Genomic DNA, 18,942 nt, shown 5'->3' with positions numbered 1-18,942 from the left:
AATCATTCTGTAGTATTCTGGAAATGGACTCACTGGGATTCTGACTGTAATTGCATTATATTTATTGATCAATTTGTCGCGAACTGGCAGCATTAATATATTACGACTTTCTACCCAGCAGCACCATGGGATCACCCCCATTCATGTACGCTTCGGAAAGATCACTGAGTAGAGTCTTGTGGTTTACCCGCTTAGTTTCCCAATATTTCCTGTGAGAGAGAGGAATTATGTCCCTCCCTATTAGATCAGCTCAGGAGTTAAGCGTGTCGGAAGAGACTCTTTAAAGGTATGTGCACTTCCTGGTTCTCCAGGAGCTTTCTCCGCTACAGATAGCAGTGTTTTCTTGGTGAGTTTGGCTTTTCTCCTTCTTCTTTTAAGAATATTTTAGAATTATTGCTGTGTTTGTGAGTGTGCGTAGTGTGTCTAAGGGTGTGAGTGTGAGGGTGTGAGAGTGTGTGTGTGTGTGTGATGCATGGTGTGTGTATGAAAGGTGTAAGAGTATATGTGCATGTTTGTGTGTGTAAGGTGGTGCACACATGGATGGAGGGGAACCATCTTGTGGTATCATTTCTCTTCTCCTTTTACGTGGGTGCTAGAAATCACGCTCACATCTCCGGGCTGGGTGACACATTCTTTAACTGGCTGAACCACCTCTTTGCTTTTTGATTCTCTTTTTTTTAAAAAAATTATTATTTGGCGTTATTCTAAAAGGAATATTTTTCCCTCTGTCACCTTGCTTGTTCATTCTAGACCTTTCTATAATGGCATTGTGAATGGTTTTGGCTTTTTATGCTGCTCAGTCTCTGTCATGGCAGCTCACCTCTGTGCTTGTAGTAGGGACCACAGGTATTGCATATAGGAAGGGGCATGGGTGTGTGCCGATGAAATCTTATCTCTCTAAGCCAGCATTGAGCCATATCCAGGCCATACTCTGCCAGCTACAGATTATTTAATTATTTGTTCTAGACACCTAGAGACATTTACTGTGCTTTGAGGTCATAATGGATGACCCATGGTAGTTGTACTTGAAAGGGTCCCAGCTCTGGTCATGAGCAGCTGCTCCTTCATTCTCCCATCATGGTGAGCATCGCAGGACTCTGCTCCAGGTTCATTTGGTGCACCGCCTGTCTGGGGATTCTCTGGGGGGACGCTGGCTTCTTCTGTTGGAGAATCATGGATATTCTAAGTGTGTTTACAGCTGCTGGGTGTCTCTGCTTCTAGCCCTTCTCAGAGTTCGGGTGTAGGAGATACACAACCCATGGCACCCGTAAGCATGTTTATGTATTTATAGGTGTTATTATATATGACTCCATTGCCTGTGGAGAACCTGACTCCTAAAGCCTCCGGTTTATTCACTCATTATGTGTGTTCATAGGTATGTGAACATATACTAACACCTATATAACATATATGTGTCATACACACGCATTCATGTATCCCCATCTTTTTTTGTATCCGTATGAGAAGCAAATTTACCAACTAGAGTCTGTTGTTTGTGTCGAATTCTGTGTATGGTCATTGCCTGTATTTTACAGTTAAAATGCTTTCTTTTCTTGAAATTATGTGGGCAGCTCCTTTCCCCTCTCCCCTTCATTCAGATGCCGTCACATCTTTGTACCACTGTGAGAGTCAGTTGTCACAGACATCGTTCCGTCCTACTTCCCCCTGGCATTCTGATTGATTTGTGTGTGGAGGGCAGGGCTCAGTGGCAGGTGTTTGCCTCTATCATGTTTCTCCTTATATTTTTGAGACAGGATCTCTCAGTGAACCTAGAGCTGACTGACGTTTGGCTAGACCGGCAGGCCAGCAAGGCCCTGTCTCCACCTCCCCAGCTCACTGTATATGGGTTTGTGTGGAATCTAGGAATGCAAGGTTAGGTCCTTAAACTTGTGTGGCAAACATATTAATTAATTATCTTCACAGCCCACCCTCAGCTACTTTTTTTTCTTTCAAAATACGTATATTAAAGGTCACTTTGTGGTCTGTACATAGTTGTGTTGGCTTTGACACCTGTGTAGAGTCACACGATCACTGCCGCCGTCCTGCAAGGCATTTCCATCACATAGAAAGTCCCCTTGTGTAGCTCTGTGCCATCATCCCTCCACAGTGGCTTCTGACACCCACAGATCTCCCCATCTCTGTGGCTTTAGTTTTTCCCAGGATGTCATACAAGTGGAACTATGTAGCCCTTTGAGTCCATCTTCTCCCATTGTGTAGAATGAATTTAAGATTTACTCTGGCTGCTGGGAGAATCGGTGGCGTGCTGCCTCTCATTTCTGAGTGGTGGTTAGTTCTGTGAACTCCCTTCCATTTGTGTACCTGCTTCCTTGCTGAAGGGCTGCTGCTAACTCAAGGTCGGGGCAGTTAGAAACAGTGCCGCCCTAAGTGTGCACACACAGCTTTGATTAGTTTTGGTGGGCATTATATTTAGTCTCATTTCTCCTTTTTTTTAACTTCTCTCCCCCCTGGCTCCTATTTCTTAATGTTATTTTGCTTTTAAGGTCATTTTTGTACCATTTGTATCATTTGACTTAAGATGCCCATTTCCTCTTTCCACGCCTGTGGGTCTTCACCTTCAGTAAACCTGCACATCTTAAGTGTTAGAGTGACTGACAGGTGCCTTGTCTCACCACTGTTTCTGTAAGAGTTTCTCTATCTCTGAAACTCTTCTGGTGGCTCTTGTCACCGTCTCTGTTGTGCTGTTCCACTCTGTCCTCACTGAGACTTTGGTCCCGGGGCTGAGTTTTACCTGGTTCCCAGTCTCTCAGGTGTACCTCTCAGTGTCCCACCTTTGCACATGAGCTGAGAGCCTGCACGTCTCAATTTTCTTGTCTTCGCCAAGTGTCCCCTGCGTGGATATAATACCATTTATTCACTTTCAAAACTATTTCCTTGTTCAGTTTTCTGTCTGCTCCAGAGAAATGTTCTTGTCATTTTGGGGATATATTTGTTTTTCCTGAAGGCAGAGACCCCCTGTTGTTTTTTTTTCCAAAATATTTGCAAGCATATTAGGCTGCATTCTAGAGTCTCACTGAATCTTCTTGTTTCTCACCAGCCCACATATATGTATGTATATCTCCTGTGCTGTGTGTTTTTCTCAACACGACACAAACAAATCTTTGGGGAAGAGGGATCCTCAGTTGAGGAAGTGCCTCTATCAGATTGCCTGTTACAAGTCTATGGGGTCAGTTCTTTGGTTAATGATTGATCTGGATGGGTCCAGCCCACTGTTATCAGGGGGAGGTGGTACTGTAAGCCATGGTGAGCAATCTAGTGAGTAGCATTTCTCTATGACCTTAGTTCCTGCCTTCAGCTCCAGGTTCCTGCCTTTAGTTCCTGCCCTGAAGTCTCTCAGTGGATTGCAACCTGGGAGTTCTAAAATGAAATAAACCCTTTCTTTCTCTAGGTTGATATTGGTCATGGTGTTTATCACAACAAGAGAGCACAGGAGGACATTTCCTTACTGTACCTTCTTGAGGTTAAATTTACATTTATTTATTTGTGTGTGTGTGTGTACATGGAGATCAGAGGACAACTTACAGAAGTCAGTTCTCTCCTCCCATGTGGGTTCCAGGGATTGAGCTTAAGTCATTTGCCTTGGCTTGGTCTTGCTGCCCCTTCCGACCTTGTGAAGTTGTAAGATTTAGGCTGTAAGTCAGTTTCTGAAGCATAAGTTTGAGCCATGATTTTGAAAGTGGGTAATTTGTACTTTGCTCCCTAAAACATGAGACAAGATCCTCCCTCTTTGCCTCAGAAGACTCCTCAGTCAGTAGTTAAGAGTATTACAGTTCACAGTGTTCGTCTCCCTCTGTGAAGGTGCCTGTGTGTGTGTGTGAGTGTGTAGACATGAGTATGGTTGCCAGAGATCGATGCTGAATATCTTTGTATATGACTCTTCACCCCCCCCCCTTTTTTCTGGAGACATGTTCTCTCACTGAACTTGGAGCTTATCATTTTGGCTCTACAGGTTATGCAGCAAACCCTGGGATTCCTCTGCCTCTGCCCCTTTACCTCAAAGAACTGGGGTTACAGGTGTGTGTTCCACCACATCTGGAAACTGGCTTTATATCAGTGCTGGGAATTCAAAGCCATATTCTTGAGCTGCATAACAAATGCTTTGTTTACTGAGATATCTCCTGTAACAGGCTTTTTTTGGACCATCAGCTTCCAAATAATGACACAGAGACTTATTATCAATTATAAAAGCTCAGCCTATAGCTTAGGCTTGTTTCTAACAACTTATAACTTAGCCCATTTCTATTCATCTATGTGATGTCATGTGACTTGTGGCTTTTACCTCTCCTCCTGCATGTCTTGCTCCCTCCCCAGCTAGCAACTCCTCCTTTCTTCTTCCCTAAGACCTCTCTGTCCCAGAACTCCTGCCTAAACTCTTCCTGCCTGTCTGTTAGCTGTTCATCTCTTTATTAAACCAACCGCAGTGATACATATCCACACAGTGTAAAGGAATATTCGGCTACAATCTCCATGGCCTGGTATTTGTTTCTTCATTGTATATTGTATTTTAATATTCCCCGAAATTGTTCTTCTGGATGGAGGAGGATTGTCGTGTGACAGAACAGGATTTAACTTTTGAAATGATGTTTAGTGAGGTGAGAAACAGTCTTTACATTTCTCCCCCACCCTTCCCACCGCCACCACTGAGCACATTTCTAGACTTGTAGACTCTGACACAGAGATTTTTTTTTCCCTCCTATGCTTTGATTAGCATTTCTGTCCCATTTACCCCCACTAATGTTGGTTGGACCTCTGTAACCTCTTCTGGATGCCTAACCCCATTTTCATTGATATTCCCTTTAAAAATCAGTGACTGTCCCCACTGCCATCCCGGGGAGACAGGTGAGGCTGCGGCCAATGCCGTCCGTTGGTTTACTGCTTGATTCTGGTTCTTCCTGGCTCCTGTGAGATTATCTCCCTTCTCTGGCTTTTCCCGTCCAAGTCACCTATCTCTTTGTTCATGTAAGTGGTTCTTCCTTCTCAGTCTGTCATCCTCATGTTATCCTTTTGAATACAGAGGTCTTATTTTCTACAGTAATGGAAACACCGCCCATACCCACTGAAAGCACACAGTGGGATATCTCATTAATGTAGCTTTCTGGAGGGTTTGGATCGTGGCCATGTTCGTGTTGTAGACATTTCTACGGCTCTGTGTGTTCCTGGTCAAAGTCAGGCTTCTGTAGGGGTGGGGTTCCTGTAGGCGATTGTGGAGACCCCTCTTGATCACCTTTATCACTTGGTTGCCCCGGAATCCCCAGGTCAGACCTCACCTGGAAACAAGTTTGATTTACTTGGATCTGGGTCAAGTGTCTTGACCTGGCAGCCATCTCCCCAAGGTGGTGTTGCTGGGCAGACCACCTTCTTCTTGCCTTTCTCTCTACCTGGGATACCTGACACACCAAGGTGGGCAGTTGTTTCCAGAAATTTCCATGTGCTTTCTTTATTGAAAAGCTTTGTACCCTGAGGGAGCTAGCTGCCTCAGAATATTGACAGGATTCAGAAAGAGAGGTCCATGCTGGGAAAGAGGAGCTCTTAATCACTGCTGGCAGGATGGCGAAATGTTATAGCCATATGGAAATCAGGATGATTTCTCAAGAAAATAAAATAAACACATGACCCACCTATGCCACGCCTAAGGACATCACCAGAGGACTCTACACCCTACTACACGACACTTGCACATCCTTGTTTATTGCTCTATGTTCATAAGAGATGGGAAATGGAAACAGCCTAGATGTACAGCAACAGTTGGATGGTTAATGACAATGTGGTCCATGTATGTGATGGAGTATTATGCAGTTGTAAAGAAAAGCAAATAAAAAACTTTGCTGGAGAACGGTTGGCTCTGGTAAGAGTAATATTGAGCTGAGGTGACTGTTACTAAGTCAGAGAATACCAGCATATTTTTCACCATATGGAAACCCTAGCCTATAGCATATCTGTACTTATAGGTCATCATGGGTAAGGGTGGGTAAATCGTAAATGTCTGGAAAGCAGACAGAGATGGAGTGATAAGGAAGTGTGGGAGTAGACAGAGGGACATGTGGAACACAGAAGAGAGAAAGAGTTGGGGATGGGGCTCCAGTGGGGGTGGGGGAGATAGGGAAGGAGACCCTCAAAAGCACTTTGTTTAAAAATAGCATGATGGTCTCTAACGTATTTAAATGTGATTTTAAAATACAGAAATGCAAAAGAGAGAACCAAGGGATTCTCCACTTGTGGGATCGAGGGAATGAGCTATAATTTTATCCAGGGATGGCTACACTGGAGATGTCCCTTAGGCAGGGATGCCGCCCTTTATTCTCTCGTCAACCCTGTGCTTTGCTCTCAGAGGCCAAGGCCAATCCCGAGCACAGGGAAGGAATGGCATCAAGAGTCTGGGAAGTCTTTGGTAGGGGATCCTGCATACCGGAGATATAGTTTTCTCTTCTGCTTTCTCTGGGGGTCTAGGGTTGAACGGAAAACCTAGGATGGGGAAAGTGATCGAGGGTTAGGGAGAGCGGACTACAGGGTATGCTGGAAATTCCCAGGAGTGTCAAGATTGGGAGGCTAATCTAACCATGTAAAGGTGCTGCAGGTGTGTGGGTAACCTTGGCACGCATGAATCTAACCATGTAAAGGTGCTGCAGGTGTGTGGGTAACCTTGGCGTGCACGGAGAGAAGGACTCTGAGGGTGCAGACACCCCCTCTGTTGGCCTTGTCAGGTGGGTCCCACCATACACGGTGAGGGTTGTATATAAGGCATCCACTGGAGAGATGGAGCCTGAAGCCAAGGTACTGTGGGCCATTCTGAGCTCTCTGATGCTCATCAGAGGTGGGGCCTGTGCATGATCCTTAATCTCCAGGAGCTTCATTTTGTCGTCTATAAAAGAGAAAATAAAATGATCTCACCAGGCCGTTTTGAAGATGAACTGAGTTAATACATTGGGGTCGTGTACAATAGTGGCTGACTGGACAAATATCAGACATTGTTCCTATTGTGTTTGCCTGCCAGGAGGAGGCTGGGAAGCAGGAGGCATGTCCCCTCATGGGCGTCGCCTGGATCTGAATTCTCTCTTCCCTTTCAGCATCTTTCAGCCCTGTCTAACTCCTTCTTCCCAGAAATTCATCCGAGGAAGCTTCGCCTCTCTGCCTTTGTCTGTCCCGGGCCTCTTACCTTCCTCCCCAGTGCACGTCACTTGCTCTGTCTTACACGTCATCTGGCACTCACTCTCTGTGCCCTGTGGTTTTCTGCTGGACATGGTATGGTCTATCCAGTGAATCTTATCTATGGATCCATTTGCCTGTCCTGTAGCTTCCTGCTGGTCATGTGTGGTTATGGAATCCAGTGACCCTGAATCCAAATATTTTTATTAAGAATTTTTTAAATATGACCTTCTCATTTTACATAGCTATCCCCCTTCCCATTCCCTCCCCTCCTCCTGCTCCACTCTTCTCTCCACACCCCCATCCACTCCTCAGAAAGGGTAAGGCTTCCCATGGGAAGTCAACAAAGCCTGATATTTCACTTCAGGGCAAATCTTGGTTCCCCACCTGTTGGATGTGTGGTGCAAAGAAGTCATCATCTTCCCTGAGCCTCAGTCTCCCCACTTGTCAAGTGGTGAGAATGATGCCCCGCTGAAAGAGTGGGCACTGAAATGAGACCGAACACTTTATTCGTGATTAACGTAATTCCTGGGACTGCCATCATTATTATTCCTAATGGGACAGTCATCCTGGGGTCACCGTGACACAGGCAATGATTGCATCAGGACCTCCCTGTCCCCACCTGCAGTAGCGTCATCTCGAGTTAGCTGGGATCAGAGAGCCTAAACGTTAATTAACAATTTATTTGAGCCCTAAGGAATAGTTCAGCATCTCATATTGCTCATCTCTGAAAAAAAGGAGCCTGTGGGATGCGTGCATGCCAGCTCTTCTGATACCATTCACGTGTTTGAGTGCATATAAGCCCAAGGAGATTGCATTGACAATTCCCCCATTTGCAAGGACTGAGCTCTAGATAAAGCTGGTGGCCTGTACAGGTAGGTGACATGTCAGGAGATGGGGTTGTCCAGACCAGGGTGATGTCTCTTCTGTCAGAAGGAGTGAGGAGTTGGGAGACAGGACAGAGGTGGGAGGGAGGAAGGGGTTCCAGCAAAGTAAGATATCTCAGGTAGGAAATCTTGAAATCACAGGCAAGGTCAAGTCTGGGTGACTTGAGCCTCAGCCAGCAGAGAAGGAAGCACCAAGGAGGGTGAGTCACCAGAGATGACAGTGGCCAAAGTATAGTGAGATGCTTGGGGTCATCTTTCCCCTTGCTCCCTGGAGGCATTTTGGTCTTTCAGGAAGAGCTATTGTTTTTTTTTTTTTTTTTTCCAAAACCTGAAAAGTACCTTTTTTGTTTGTTTTAAAGACCAGACGAAGCCATATAAAGCAGTCCTGTCCGCTGGCTTCACGCACAGGAGAGCGGTCCCCTTTGAGCTCAGGTGCTGTGGGCTTCTGACTGCTCCTCTGTATTGCAGCTCTTCCTCCCTCCTCCCCGGACTGTTGACGCTGATACTGTTTCTTTCACACATGGAGAAACTGAGATCTCGAGTGATTGGGCAAGTTTCCAGCCATAGGACTAGAGGGTGGCAGGGTTTTTTTTTTTTGTTTGTTTGTTTGGTTTTGGTTTTTTTGTATTTCTTTAAACAGCAGGATACTGGGGTGATATTATTAAGTTCTATTTAAAGTTGGTATTGAGTTAGTTTACGTGTTCAGCGGCTTTGTGGGTGGGACTGGAGTGGAAGCCATGGTCTGTTGAAGCCTTCTGTAACTTGAAGAGAGCAGAATTAGCTCCCCCCCTCCAGTGTGGGATCCCACCATCTAGACTCTGCACCCTTCTCGACAGCTCCTGGATTCTGCAGCGGCATTGCTGTGTCCAGCTATCTTCTGTACTTGGAGAGATGTATCCAAGTCGGTAGACACTCACTTCTCTTTGGGGAGGAGCTGATTGTCACCTGAGGTCATTTTGTGCAAGGCAGGGAAACATTCTGATCCTAGCCACCAGCAAGTGTTGTGGTCATAGGAGGCTGTACAAGATGAACTAACTTGTATTGTGGACTGTGAAAACTCTTATTCGTGTGTTATCCATAGTCACCCAGTGAGATCGGCCAGTTACTTTCTCCTTGCTCTTTATCTGTGAGTCACCATAGGCCGAAAGACATTTATAAATGAGTTTAGAAATACATGATAGAGTTTTATAGGAGTCTTGTTATAAAGCCTTGGTTCTTAATATTATCTGACTTCATTTTAATGTGACTGCTGTCCATCTGCCCATCACTTCATGACCTCAACCCTCTACCCATTCTTTACCTGTCAACTGTCTATTCGTCCATCAGTCATCCTTCCATGGATCCATCCATCCATCCATCCATCCATCCATCCATCCATCCATCCATCCATCCATCATCAATCTACCCAACCAGCTATCATTTATGCATCTACCCATCCATCCATGTCTTCATCCATCCATGCATCCATCTATTTGCCCCTCTATCCATCATCCATTCATTCGATCATGATTTCCCATTCATCATCTCCCCAACCACCCATCATTTACCCCAGCTCCCCATCCATCTATGCATCCATCCACCCTTGCATCTATCTGTCTATCTGTTTGTCCATCATCTGTCATGATCCTCTTATCCCCATCAACCCACCCACCTGCATATCCACCAACCGCGTAACATTGTCTTCTGCTTTATCTGGCGGAGGAATCCCTTTACTGCAGGAGTTAAACCTATACTTTCTAGAGCAGAGACCTCCATTCTGTTAAACACCCCTTAGCTCCCAAGAGCTGTGTATTTGCTAGTGACAGTCTAGGCGGGTGTCCTTGCGCATGCCCCCATTCCAGACACTGCCAAGCTATTCTGTCAACTGCACAGAGTCTCTCCCCACAATGTCCTCGAAGGAAACAAAGCTGCAGGCTCTCAGCTTCCTGAGGTGTTATTATGATTGACAGGCAGCACCTTTGACCCCGCAGGTTGGGGGCAGGATGAATTGGTCCCAGGTGTATTTTAAAATAGAAGAACTGTTATTGAGTTTGTGTGATTTATGCAATGCATCTAAAACAGTCTTGTAAGGAAGGAAATTGTAATAGAAAGAGGTGAATTCAAGTAGAGATGAGTCAATTAAGGAGTCAGTTAAAATTGTCCGAGAGGCAGTATTATTACGAGGAGGTGTGACCTAGCTAGATCCGGATTTTTTAAGGCGGAGCAGTGAAAGTCACCTCGTTACTTTCCCTAGCTCCTGGTATATGTTCACTCACTCACTTCACGAAACTTCAACCTGTAAACATGCAAAGTCAAAGGGCCTCTTGTATCTAGTACTTTACAACCATTATCACGCTCACTGCACACCCTCTCCCTTCTGTATTCTCTTTCCTAAGTTTCAGGAGTGCGGTCTTTGCTTGTAGTTCAGTGCCAGTGGATCGGACTTTCATCTTGGAATGAACAGTGTGGACACTGAAAAGTACGGGTGAAGAGTAGGGGCGTGGCTGCATGAGAGAACACTAACTTAGCCTTCACGAGGTCCTGGGTCCAGTAGCATCAAAGGAAACAACAACAACAACAACAAAAGAAATATGTTTGAATGTAGTTTTTTATAAATTCTCATGAAAATTGAGTGCCTGGGGGCTGAAGGACAGAGCTCCTTATATAGAATAAGCTAGCCTCAAATCCACAGATCTGCCCATCTCAACTTCCCAAGGGCTGGGGCTTGAGGCATGCACCAGCACATTTTAAAAAATGATATATACTTTTATTAATTTTTGAGAATTCATACAATCATAAGATATATTTTGAACACCCCTGCTTCTTCCCCTAAGTCCTCCAAGATCCACCTCCCATCCTCCATCCTTCCCAACTTTGTGCTCTTTCGCTCTGTTTTAGAACCTACGGAGTCCAGTTTGTGCTACCCATATATAAATGGGTGTGGGCCTTCCACTAGAGTTGGGTCAATCTAACAGGGGTCACACCCTTGCAGAAAACCAGCTCCCTTCCCCAGAAGCTGTCAGCTGTCAACAGCCCCTCATCTGGGGACGCTTGTGACCCCCCTCTGTCTCCATGCTGGAGTATTGGCTGGCTTGATTTTGTGTGGGCGGTCACAGTTGCTATGCATTCATGAGCTCAGTGGTTCCGTCATGTCGTGTGGGAGGTCCTTCTGTCTATGTGTTGATTTTATTGGTTAATGAATAAAGAAAACTGGCTTGGCCCATAGCATGAGAAGAGGAAGGTGGAGTTAGAGGAAGCCATGGATCTGCTGCCTGAGACAGACGCTGAGAACTTTAGCTGGTGAGCCACAGCCACGTGGCGATATACAGAATAATAGAATTGGGTTAGTTTAGGATATGAGTTTAGGCAGTAATATGCTCAAGTTATTGGCCAAACGGTATTGCAAATAATATGGTTTCTGAGTGGTTATTTTGTGGCTGGGTAGCCAGAACAAAAAACAACCCTTCCCCCAATAGTCATGTCCAGGGGACTTTATTTCTCTCAAGTTCTCCTCCAGTCTCTGGCTCTTAACTTCTGCCCCCTCTTCCGTGATGACACTTGAGCCTTAGGGGGAGGAAGTATGATACAGGAGTCTCATTTAGAGCCAAGTACTCTGTAGACACTCATTCTTTGCACCTTGACCAGCTGCCACTGACAAATCCAAATTTAAGTGGATAATGAGGTTGAAAGGATAGTAAATGAGCTCAAAAAGTACCCCTGGCTTATGTCCCTTGAGATGACTCAGCAGGGAAAGGCACTTGCCACCAAATCTGATGACTCAACTTTGAGTCCCTGGATCCCACGTGGTGGAAGCAGAATTAATTCCTGCAGGCTGCCTTCTGATGTGCAGAGTGGCATATACACCCCACATAATAAATAAGTAAATGTTCAAATTTTTTTAATAAAAACAACCCTTCACTTTAAAGCACATGTAATTCTCTTGCAGAGGACCTGAGTTTGGTTCTTAACACCTAGGTTTGGTTTGCTCACTCCTACCTGTGATTTCAGCTCCAGCCACACCTCCGCTAACCTCTGAATGTACTCCACACATGCACTACCCCCACACATATGTATAAATAAAAAAATCTTTTAAAAAAGATTTATTATATAAAAATAGCAATGAAATCACAAAGATAAATTAATATGATGCCATATGTATTATTGCTCAATTAATATTACTTATTTTTTAAGAGTAGAAATCCTCATCAGATGGATCTTTCAAAGTCTGCTTTGCAACCCCGAAAACAAGAATCTCTAGAGAAACCCTGTAGTGCTATCTCAACAAAAGGGAGTGAGGGTGGATGCAGGAAGCCACCCCTATGGGATATAGCCTAAAGAGTCACCATGGAACATCATGACTGTGATGCTTTAGTTTTGAGTGGGAGGGGCAGGGCTGTGAAGTCCAACCCAGGGCCTCTTGTCTGCATGGCAGGTGTTCTGCAGCTAGATTAAACCCCCAGCCTTTCAGCCACGTTCTCAAACAAGCCAGCTCTCTCCCTAGCACTTGCTGCCTGGGATTGACTGGATCGAAGACCCTCACTCGAAATAGCAAGTACCGGAGCCTCAGAGAGCAAAGGCTGTGCAGTTTGTTTTATGATCTTGTAAGGCTGGCAGCCACCCAGATAAAGTGCAAGTGTTTTTGCAGAGTGCATGGGACAGTTTTTTTCTATAAACCTGAACCCAAGGCTCCCATTGAAAGCCAAGTCATCTGGGAGGTCTAATATTACATGTCACCTGCCACATCCAATGCTTATCTATTTCTCAATCTATGCTCCACACGGCTTCATCTCTACATTTGCATCCTTGTCTGTCTTAAAGCTTCTGCAGTGCATGGCCTTGCCATGTCTGTAGAGGATCAGGCAAGCTTTGCTGTTAATAATTTTCCACTCTAAAAGCTCTAGCGTGGGTGTTGGGGGCTCTTCCGGCCGATATTTGCGGGGACTCAGTGTCCGCCTGTCCATCTGTAGCTGGACCTAAGATGGCCTGAGGCACTTTGGAACAAGGATGGTGATGTCCTGCTTCTCACTGTCTTGTCTTGCCTTCTCAGGTCGAAAGGATTGTGGACAAGAGGAAGAACAAGAAGGGGAAATGGGAATATCTCATCCGATGGAAAGGCTACGGCAGCTCCGAGGACACTTGGGAGCCAGAGCATCACCTCCTGCACTGCGAGGAGTTTATTGACGAGTTCAACGGGCTGCATGTGTCCAAGGACAAGAAAGTGAAGTCAGGAAAGCAGGCTGCAGCCTCCAAGCTCCTCCGTGACACCCGCAGCCCACCAGTGGAGAGGCTCCCCCACAGGCCCCTGGAGCCCGGCAAAAGCAAATCAGCTTCCCACAAGCGGAAACGTATCAACTCTCCCCTGTCCAGGCCCAAGAAGGGGTCTTCAGGGAAGGCCCCTGGGGCCACTAAGTCTGTGTCCTATAGGACTACTCCCAGTGGCTTGCAAATTATGCCCATGAAGAAGGCTCAGAATGGCTTGGAGAATGGAGACGCTGGTTCTGAGAAGGAGGAGGTGCACTTTGGAAATGGGTCCCATCAGCTGGATTTGGATTTGAGTGACCAGGTTGGAGAACAGGATGCCAGCGACTGTGATGGGACCCATTCTGCGCTGGTGGAGAATGGAGTTGGTTTGTGGCTTTTTTCTCTCTTGGGGTTGGCTTTGGCTGTCGCCAGCTGTTTCGTTGTTGTTTGAAATAGGATCTTAGGTAGCCCAGGAGCCTCAGATTCACTAAGTATTCTAGAATGGCCTTAACCTCCCTATCCCCCGCCTCTATCTCCTGAGTGTTGGCGCTCTAGGCAGGCACTGTTATATCCTGGCTTAGGTAGAGGCGGAACACAGGGCATTATTGCATGTTAAGTAAGCACTCTACCAACCATGCCACCTCTCTAGTCGCTTGGTCTGATTTTTCTTTCAACCTAGGGAAACACATAATTCATGCCTCCTGTTTGACTCTTAGCGACTGTTAATACTGCCTTTGTCTCTCACATCAGGGCCGTGTAAACTTGACCTCACACCCATGTCTGTTATTAGATACCTTTTCATTTGGGAATACCCAGCCACAGATGCTCAGGTGGGGTCCTGTGATGGCTTACAAAGGCCTAACTATAGCTAGGCCTGCCATCGTAGCCATGTGGGATGCTGAAGAAGGAAGCTTGCAAGTTTAAGGTCGCTCTGGGCTACAGGTTGAGTTCATGGTCAGCCTGAGCCACTTAGTAGGAGATCCTGTAATGTAAAGAGGGCTGGGGGCATCCAATCCCCCGTGCTGTTATATACAGAAAGAGAGAAAGAGAGTCCCTCATACACTGTCGGACACCCACAGCCGTGGCCACCACACCAGATCTACATCCCGGAAGGCAGCTCAAGAATTCTTACACCCCAGAACACAGGGGTCATCCACAGAGGGCCAGCACCTCCCATGGGTCTCACTCACAGCCTTGCTTGTGATCTTATAGTGACCAGAGAGGGGGTCACCTAGGGGCTGCTCTTCCTTCCAGATTTCCGGGTGAAGCTCGCCACCCCAACACAGGATGGGAGATGCCTTTCCTGCTGGTGTCACATAGGTGATGGACTTCATTTCTTTATCATGTCCTGCTTCAATGTAGTCAGGATGCTGTCACAAAATGACCGAGACTAGGTCACCATGGAAACGTAATTCTCACAGTTCTAGGGACTGGAAAGTCCAAGATGGAGTAGGCAACAGCCAGGGCTGCTGAGGGATGTTCCTTGTAGATGAAGCATGGCTTCTAGCTGTGTGCTTATTCGGTGGTTATGACAGCCTACCTCCTTTCATGATTCTGTGTTTAATTTCTTTATAAAGTCTCTATGTTTAGACCAGACTTGCCTTGGACTCCACTGTTGCCCAGGCTAGCCTGGAGCTTCTCTTATAAAGTCATTAATCCCATTCAGGATAGTAGAGTTCTCATGACTGTATCCTCTTCTACAGACTCTGCCTCTTGATACTGCTACATGGAGAATTAGGATTCAAGATATGACTTTTAGGGGAGGGGGAACTCCAACACCCAGACTGTGGTGGGTCTTAAATGCAGTTACAGCCCCATCCTGTGCCTGCTGTCTTGCCTGCCCCTTTCTTCTCTGTTTGGGAAGCAGTGCAGACTGTGTGCGGCTCACGTTAGATGGTCGATTTCTTCCCTCCTACAGTCTCCGGAAGCAGAATTAAAGGAGGCGGCCGTGACCTGAGTGACTTCAGCTTCCCATGCTGAGACTTCCTCAGTGGCCAGATGGCTCCTTAGCAGAGACCTCAGTGGCCTGTGTCCTTGGGCAAGCTGTGTGTTCCCGTTCCATACCTCCTCTTTTTCTCAAACACTTTTGTATATACCTGCAGGCAGCATCTTCATCTTTGGGGGATCAGATCCCCAAGCCTCAGGGGCTTCAGGAAATACTTTCTGGGCACACAACACCTGTGCCCAATGTGCAGGGCCCTCAGATGGCCCTGATGGAACGATTGTGTGTACGTGTGTGAACAGGGCTGCTGGGATGCGGGTGATGCAGCAGCTGGCTGGACCATGAGGCAAGTTCATCAGGGATGACGCTAAGTGTGGGGTCTGGACCATTCTGAGCATGTTCCATTGGGGAGACCTTGCCATCACTTAGAGGTTCCTCCTGCTCCAGAGAGGAATTTCACCCTAACACGATTTATTTAGGTGTCTGCCCCAGCCTGACTCATGTTTCCGTCTGGGGATCCCCAGTGCTGCTGTGCTGTGCCTCAAGCATATGGAAGCGCTGTTTGTTTGAAACATTCATCTCTTGGGGGAGAAGTAGCTTGTGTGAATGAGGCTTGGCATAAACACCCGCGTTTGATGTTCCCGTGACAGCTGCCAGCAGTTGCAGGATCCCCTGTCGATGCGGGAAGGGAGGCAACGGGAAACCTCTTAGGCTCTCTGGGTACAGGCGCAGGAGCCTGGGCGGGAGCCCAGCAGCTGAGCCACTGATACACTCTGCCAGGCCTGCAGCTTCCCCAAGAGCAAGGAGGGGCATGAGAGGTGACTGGCTGACTATCAGACAGTCGTGTGGCGCACAAAGGGAGTCTCTTCCTGCTTGTGCTGTCTTCTCCGGTGGGGCGGAACCACTAGCCATTGGCACTGGGTTGAGCTACCTTGAACGATGACCCGCTAATAGGGCCTGGCGCTCCATCATCTGGGAAACTAGCGTGGCCCTACCTTCTGAAGTCTCTGGGAGTTTGCAGCTTTTCTGGACCATCCTCCTCCTTGGTCCCTTATCTCTCTACCTTCCTCGGATAGTGTACATCCACACATCCAAGGGCCCCAGCTGGAACAGAGGGGAAGGAGCCGCCCACCTCTATTGTGTTTGCGGCTGTTCCAAATCCTTCTGTTTAATTATCCTTTCGTGTTGGTGCCCGAAGCTCCCATGAGGAGAAGGCTGTTGGTCTCATATTTCCTATGTGTAATATCCCCTGGGTACCTGCGACAAATGCAGGCAGAGCCCACAGTATCTGAGGTACTGAGTCTTGGATGGAGTCCAGAAGACCAGATCTTCCCAGGCGCCTCAGTGACTTCCGTGTTTCAGACGTCGTACCAGGATGAGAGGGTGGTGTCGTTTCCCATCAGGCACCAGCACCCCTTAATTCAGTTCTGATTCTTGGAGCATCTGTTCAGGATCACTGCCCTGCTGGGTGTTAGAGTAGAGAGAGGGGCAATGAGGATTCAGGGGTTCATCTTTTATGACTTACAATCTACCCTCTGCTACACTGGTGGCCTCTGGCTGTGAGTTGACCTGAGCTGACTCCATAAACAGAGTCATGTGTAGGACATGGAATGGCTTTGCCATATTTACATACAAGTTTCCTGTCGTCACGAGTATGAGAAATGCCCCCAGACACAACTACCCTTTAACACTCTTTTGTTACAACTAGCTTATTATCCGGGTCTGTCAAGAACTCAGGAAAGGGGAGGCAGAACCCTTGCAAAGAGGGTAGTCTGAGATTCGTAGACAAGACCCCACACGGGAAGTGCTGTCTTTCTGGGTCTTTCCAGCAAGGAGTTAGAGGTGCACTGAGACCCAGCATCTCCATTCATATGTCTGGCCAGAGGGAAGCTTTCCTGAGGGCTACAACTACATCTAGGTCGGACATTGGCTTTTTCCCTTCTGGGCCTTCACACCAAGGACCTCCTGCAGCACAGGAGTCCCCCCTTTGCCCTGCAGAAAGGGTCAGAGGGCTCCTGGCCGCACCTCATGGCAGTGCTTTGGGATGGGGTGTTGATTCTTATATGGTTCTTACTTACAAAGTGACAAGTTCTACTTAGAGAAAAGTAGCTTATATAATACACTTCCCATTGACTGTGGACTTCCTTATGCTACAGGGACAAACCAAAACCAGGGCCTCAGTGGGTAGCACATGTTGGTTTCACACCACGCCTCTCCCTGCTGAAGCTTGTGATGTATAATGCCGTGGCTCAGTGCCCCGTCTCTATTCTGATTCTTCTCCTGTAGTGACAAATGACTTTGTGGTTCAGGGACCATCTGCCTCAGTGTCCCTTTGGGAGCTTGTTAGAATGAGCTCCGCCCCATCCGATGAATGGGGACCGGGGGCAGGTGTGAGTCACTCCTGTCAAACCATGAGTTTTCATAGCTGAGTGTGGATGGCCGCCCCCGCAGACATGTGTGGTTGTGAGCGATGGCTCATAGGTCCCTCACTGCTAGATCTGGAGCTGTTCTTCACATTTTAAACTTGTAACGGCGTGGCTTTATAAAGGTCTCTTCCTTGCCTGTGCACTTCCGACAAGGATTCTCTCTCCCTCTCCCTCTCTCTCTCCCCCTCCCCCTTTCTCTCTCTCTCTCTCTCTCTCTCTCTCTCTCTCTCTCTCTCTCTCTCCCTCCCTCCCTCCCTCCCTCCCTATCTCTCTCTCTCTCTGACTTTCTCTGGCCCTCCCTCCCTCCCTCCCTTCCTCCCTTCCTCCCTTCCTCCCTCCTGTTTCTTAAGAAAGACATGCTTTAGTTGTGACTAGAAGCTGGCTGCTTAGGGAGCCCCCCTCTCCTGTTATGCCCAGGAGAACTCCTTTGTCTTGGCTATTCACAGAAGTCACAGCCTGGTTCTTTGACAGAGTAACTTGTGCTTTAACCTTAGGGGGCATTCCCTGTCAGGCACCCTCATTCCCTTTGAGCCCTTGGGCAAAGTGTAACTACTCATCGCTCTTCAAGTGCCCAGGGACCCTCAGTTCCCATGCCCACCGTTCTTTGATTGCCACGGATCCTTTCCCCCATGTCTTGATGGCTGTCTGTCACCCAAGCCTTGCATGATTCACTGTTCCCAGCATCGTCCCTGCCCTCGCACGTCCTCCCCCATAGAGGGGCATCATTTGCCATTTTTCTTCTCATTGATGGTTTGAAGGGATCCCAGCATTCTCATTTAGAATGCTCATTTCAGCCTACACGCTCTCCACTGTGGTTATTGCTTTCCTTTCTGTGGAGCAGAACTGAGATGCACACAAAATTTTTTTTTTCAAAAGCAGTTCACACTGAGTGTCAGCTTGGGGAGAACTTGGGACCTCTCAAAGGCAGGGCCAGACTTAGCACCCTGGAGGGCGGGTCAGAGCCTGGGGTAGGCTGGAGCCAGAACATAGACGTTTCCAACAAGTTCCAGGTGGTACTGTTAACGCAGGAACCCCACTTTGGGAACCACCACCATTGACCAATCAGCTGTGGGTGGTCAGATGAAAATATAGATGATTGTGGAAGTCAGTGGCCTCCCTGGAGAGTAGGCATGCTTACCCTTGGAAACTTTCCTTTTACCTTTGTGAAACTAATATTAAAGTGTGAGATGAGAACTTGGTACGGGAGATGTAGGATAAAGGGACCCTCCTGAGACATGGCATTTACAAAGGATGTTCTGTGATCCTCATGGCAGTCCTGAGAGGCAGCTGGTGTACCCGTCCTATT

General features: G+C 47.2%; 1 protein-coding gene across 1 annotated transcript in view; it reads left to right on the top strand.

Moving 5' to 3' along the window:
* Cdyl2 (chromodomain Y like 2) overlaps positions 1-18,942 on the top strand; it is a 158,711-nt gene that overhangs the window by 88,759 nt on the left and 51,010 nt on the right. The window contains exon 2 of the mRNA XM_050144095.1: positions 13,075-13,654. Within this exon, the coding sequence (XP_050000052.1) occupies positions 13,075-13,654 (580 nt within the window). The remainder of the gene's footprint in view (positions 1-13,074; positions 13,655-18,942) is intronic.

Source organism: Alexandromys fortis, unplaced genomic scaffold (genome assembly GCF_014885135.2).
Source record: "Alexandromys fortis isolate MF-2015 unplaced genomic scaffold, M_Fortis_MF-2015_v1.1 scaffold_1, whole genome shotgun sequence".
Lineage (NCBI taxonomy): Eukaryota > Metazoa > Chordata > Mammalia > Rodentia > Cricetidae > Alexandromys > Alexandromys fortis.
Note: the sequence above shows the minus strand (reverse complement) of the source record. Positions and strands in the feature narration are given on the sequence as shown.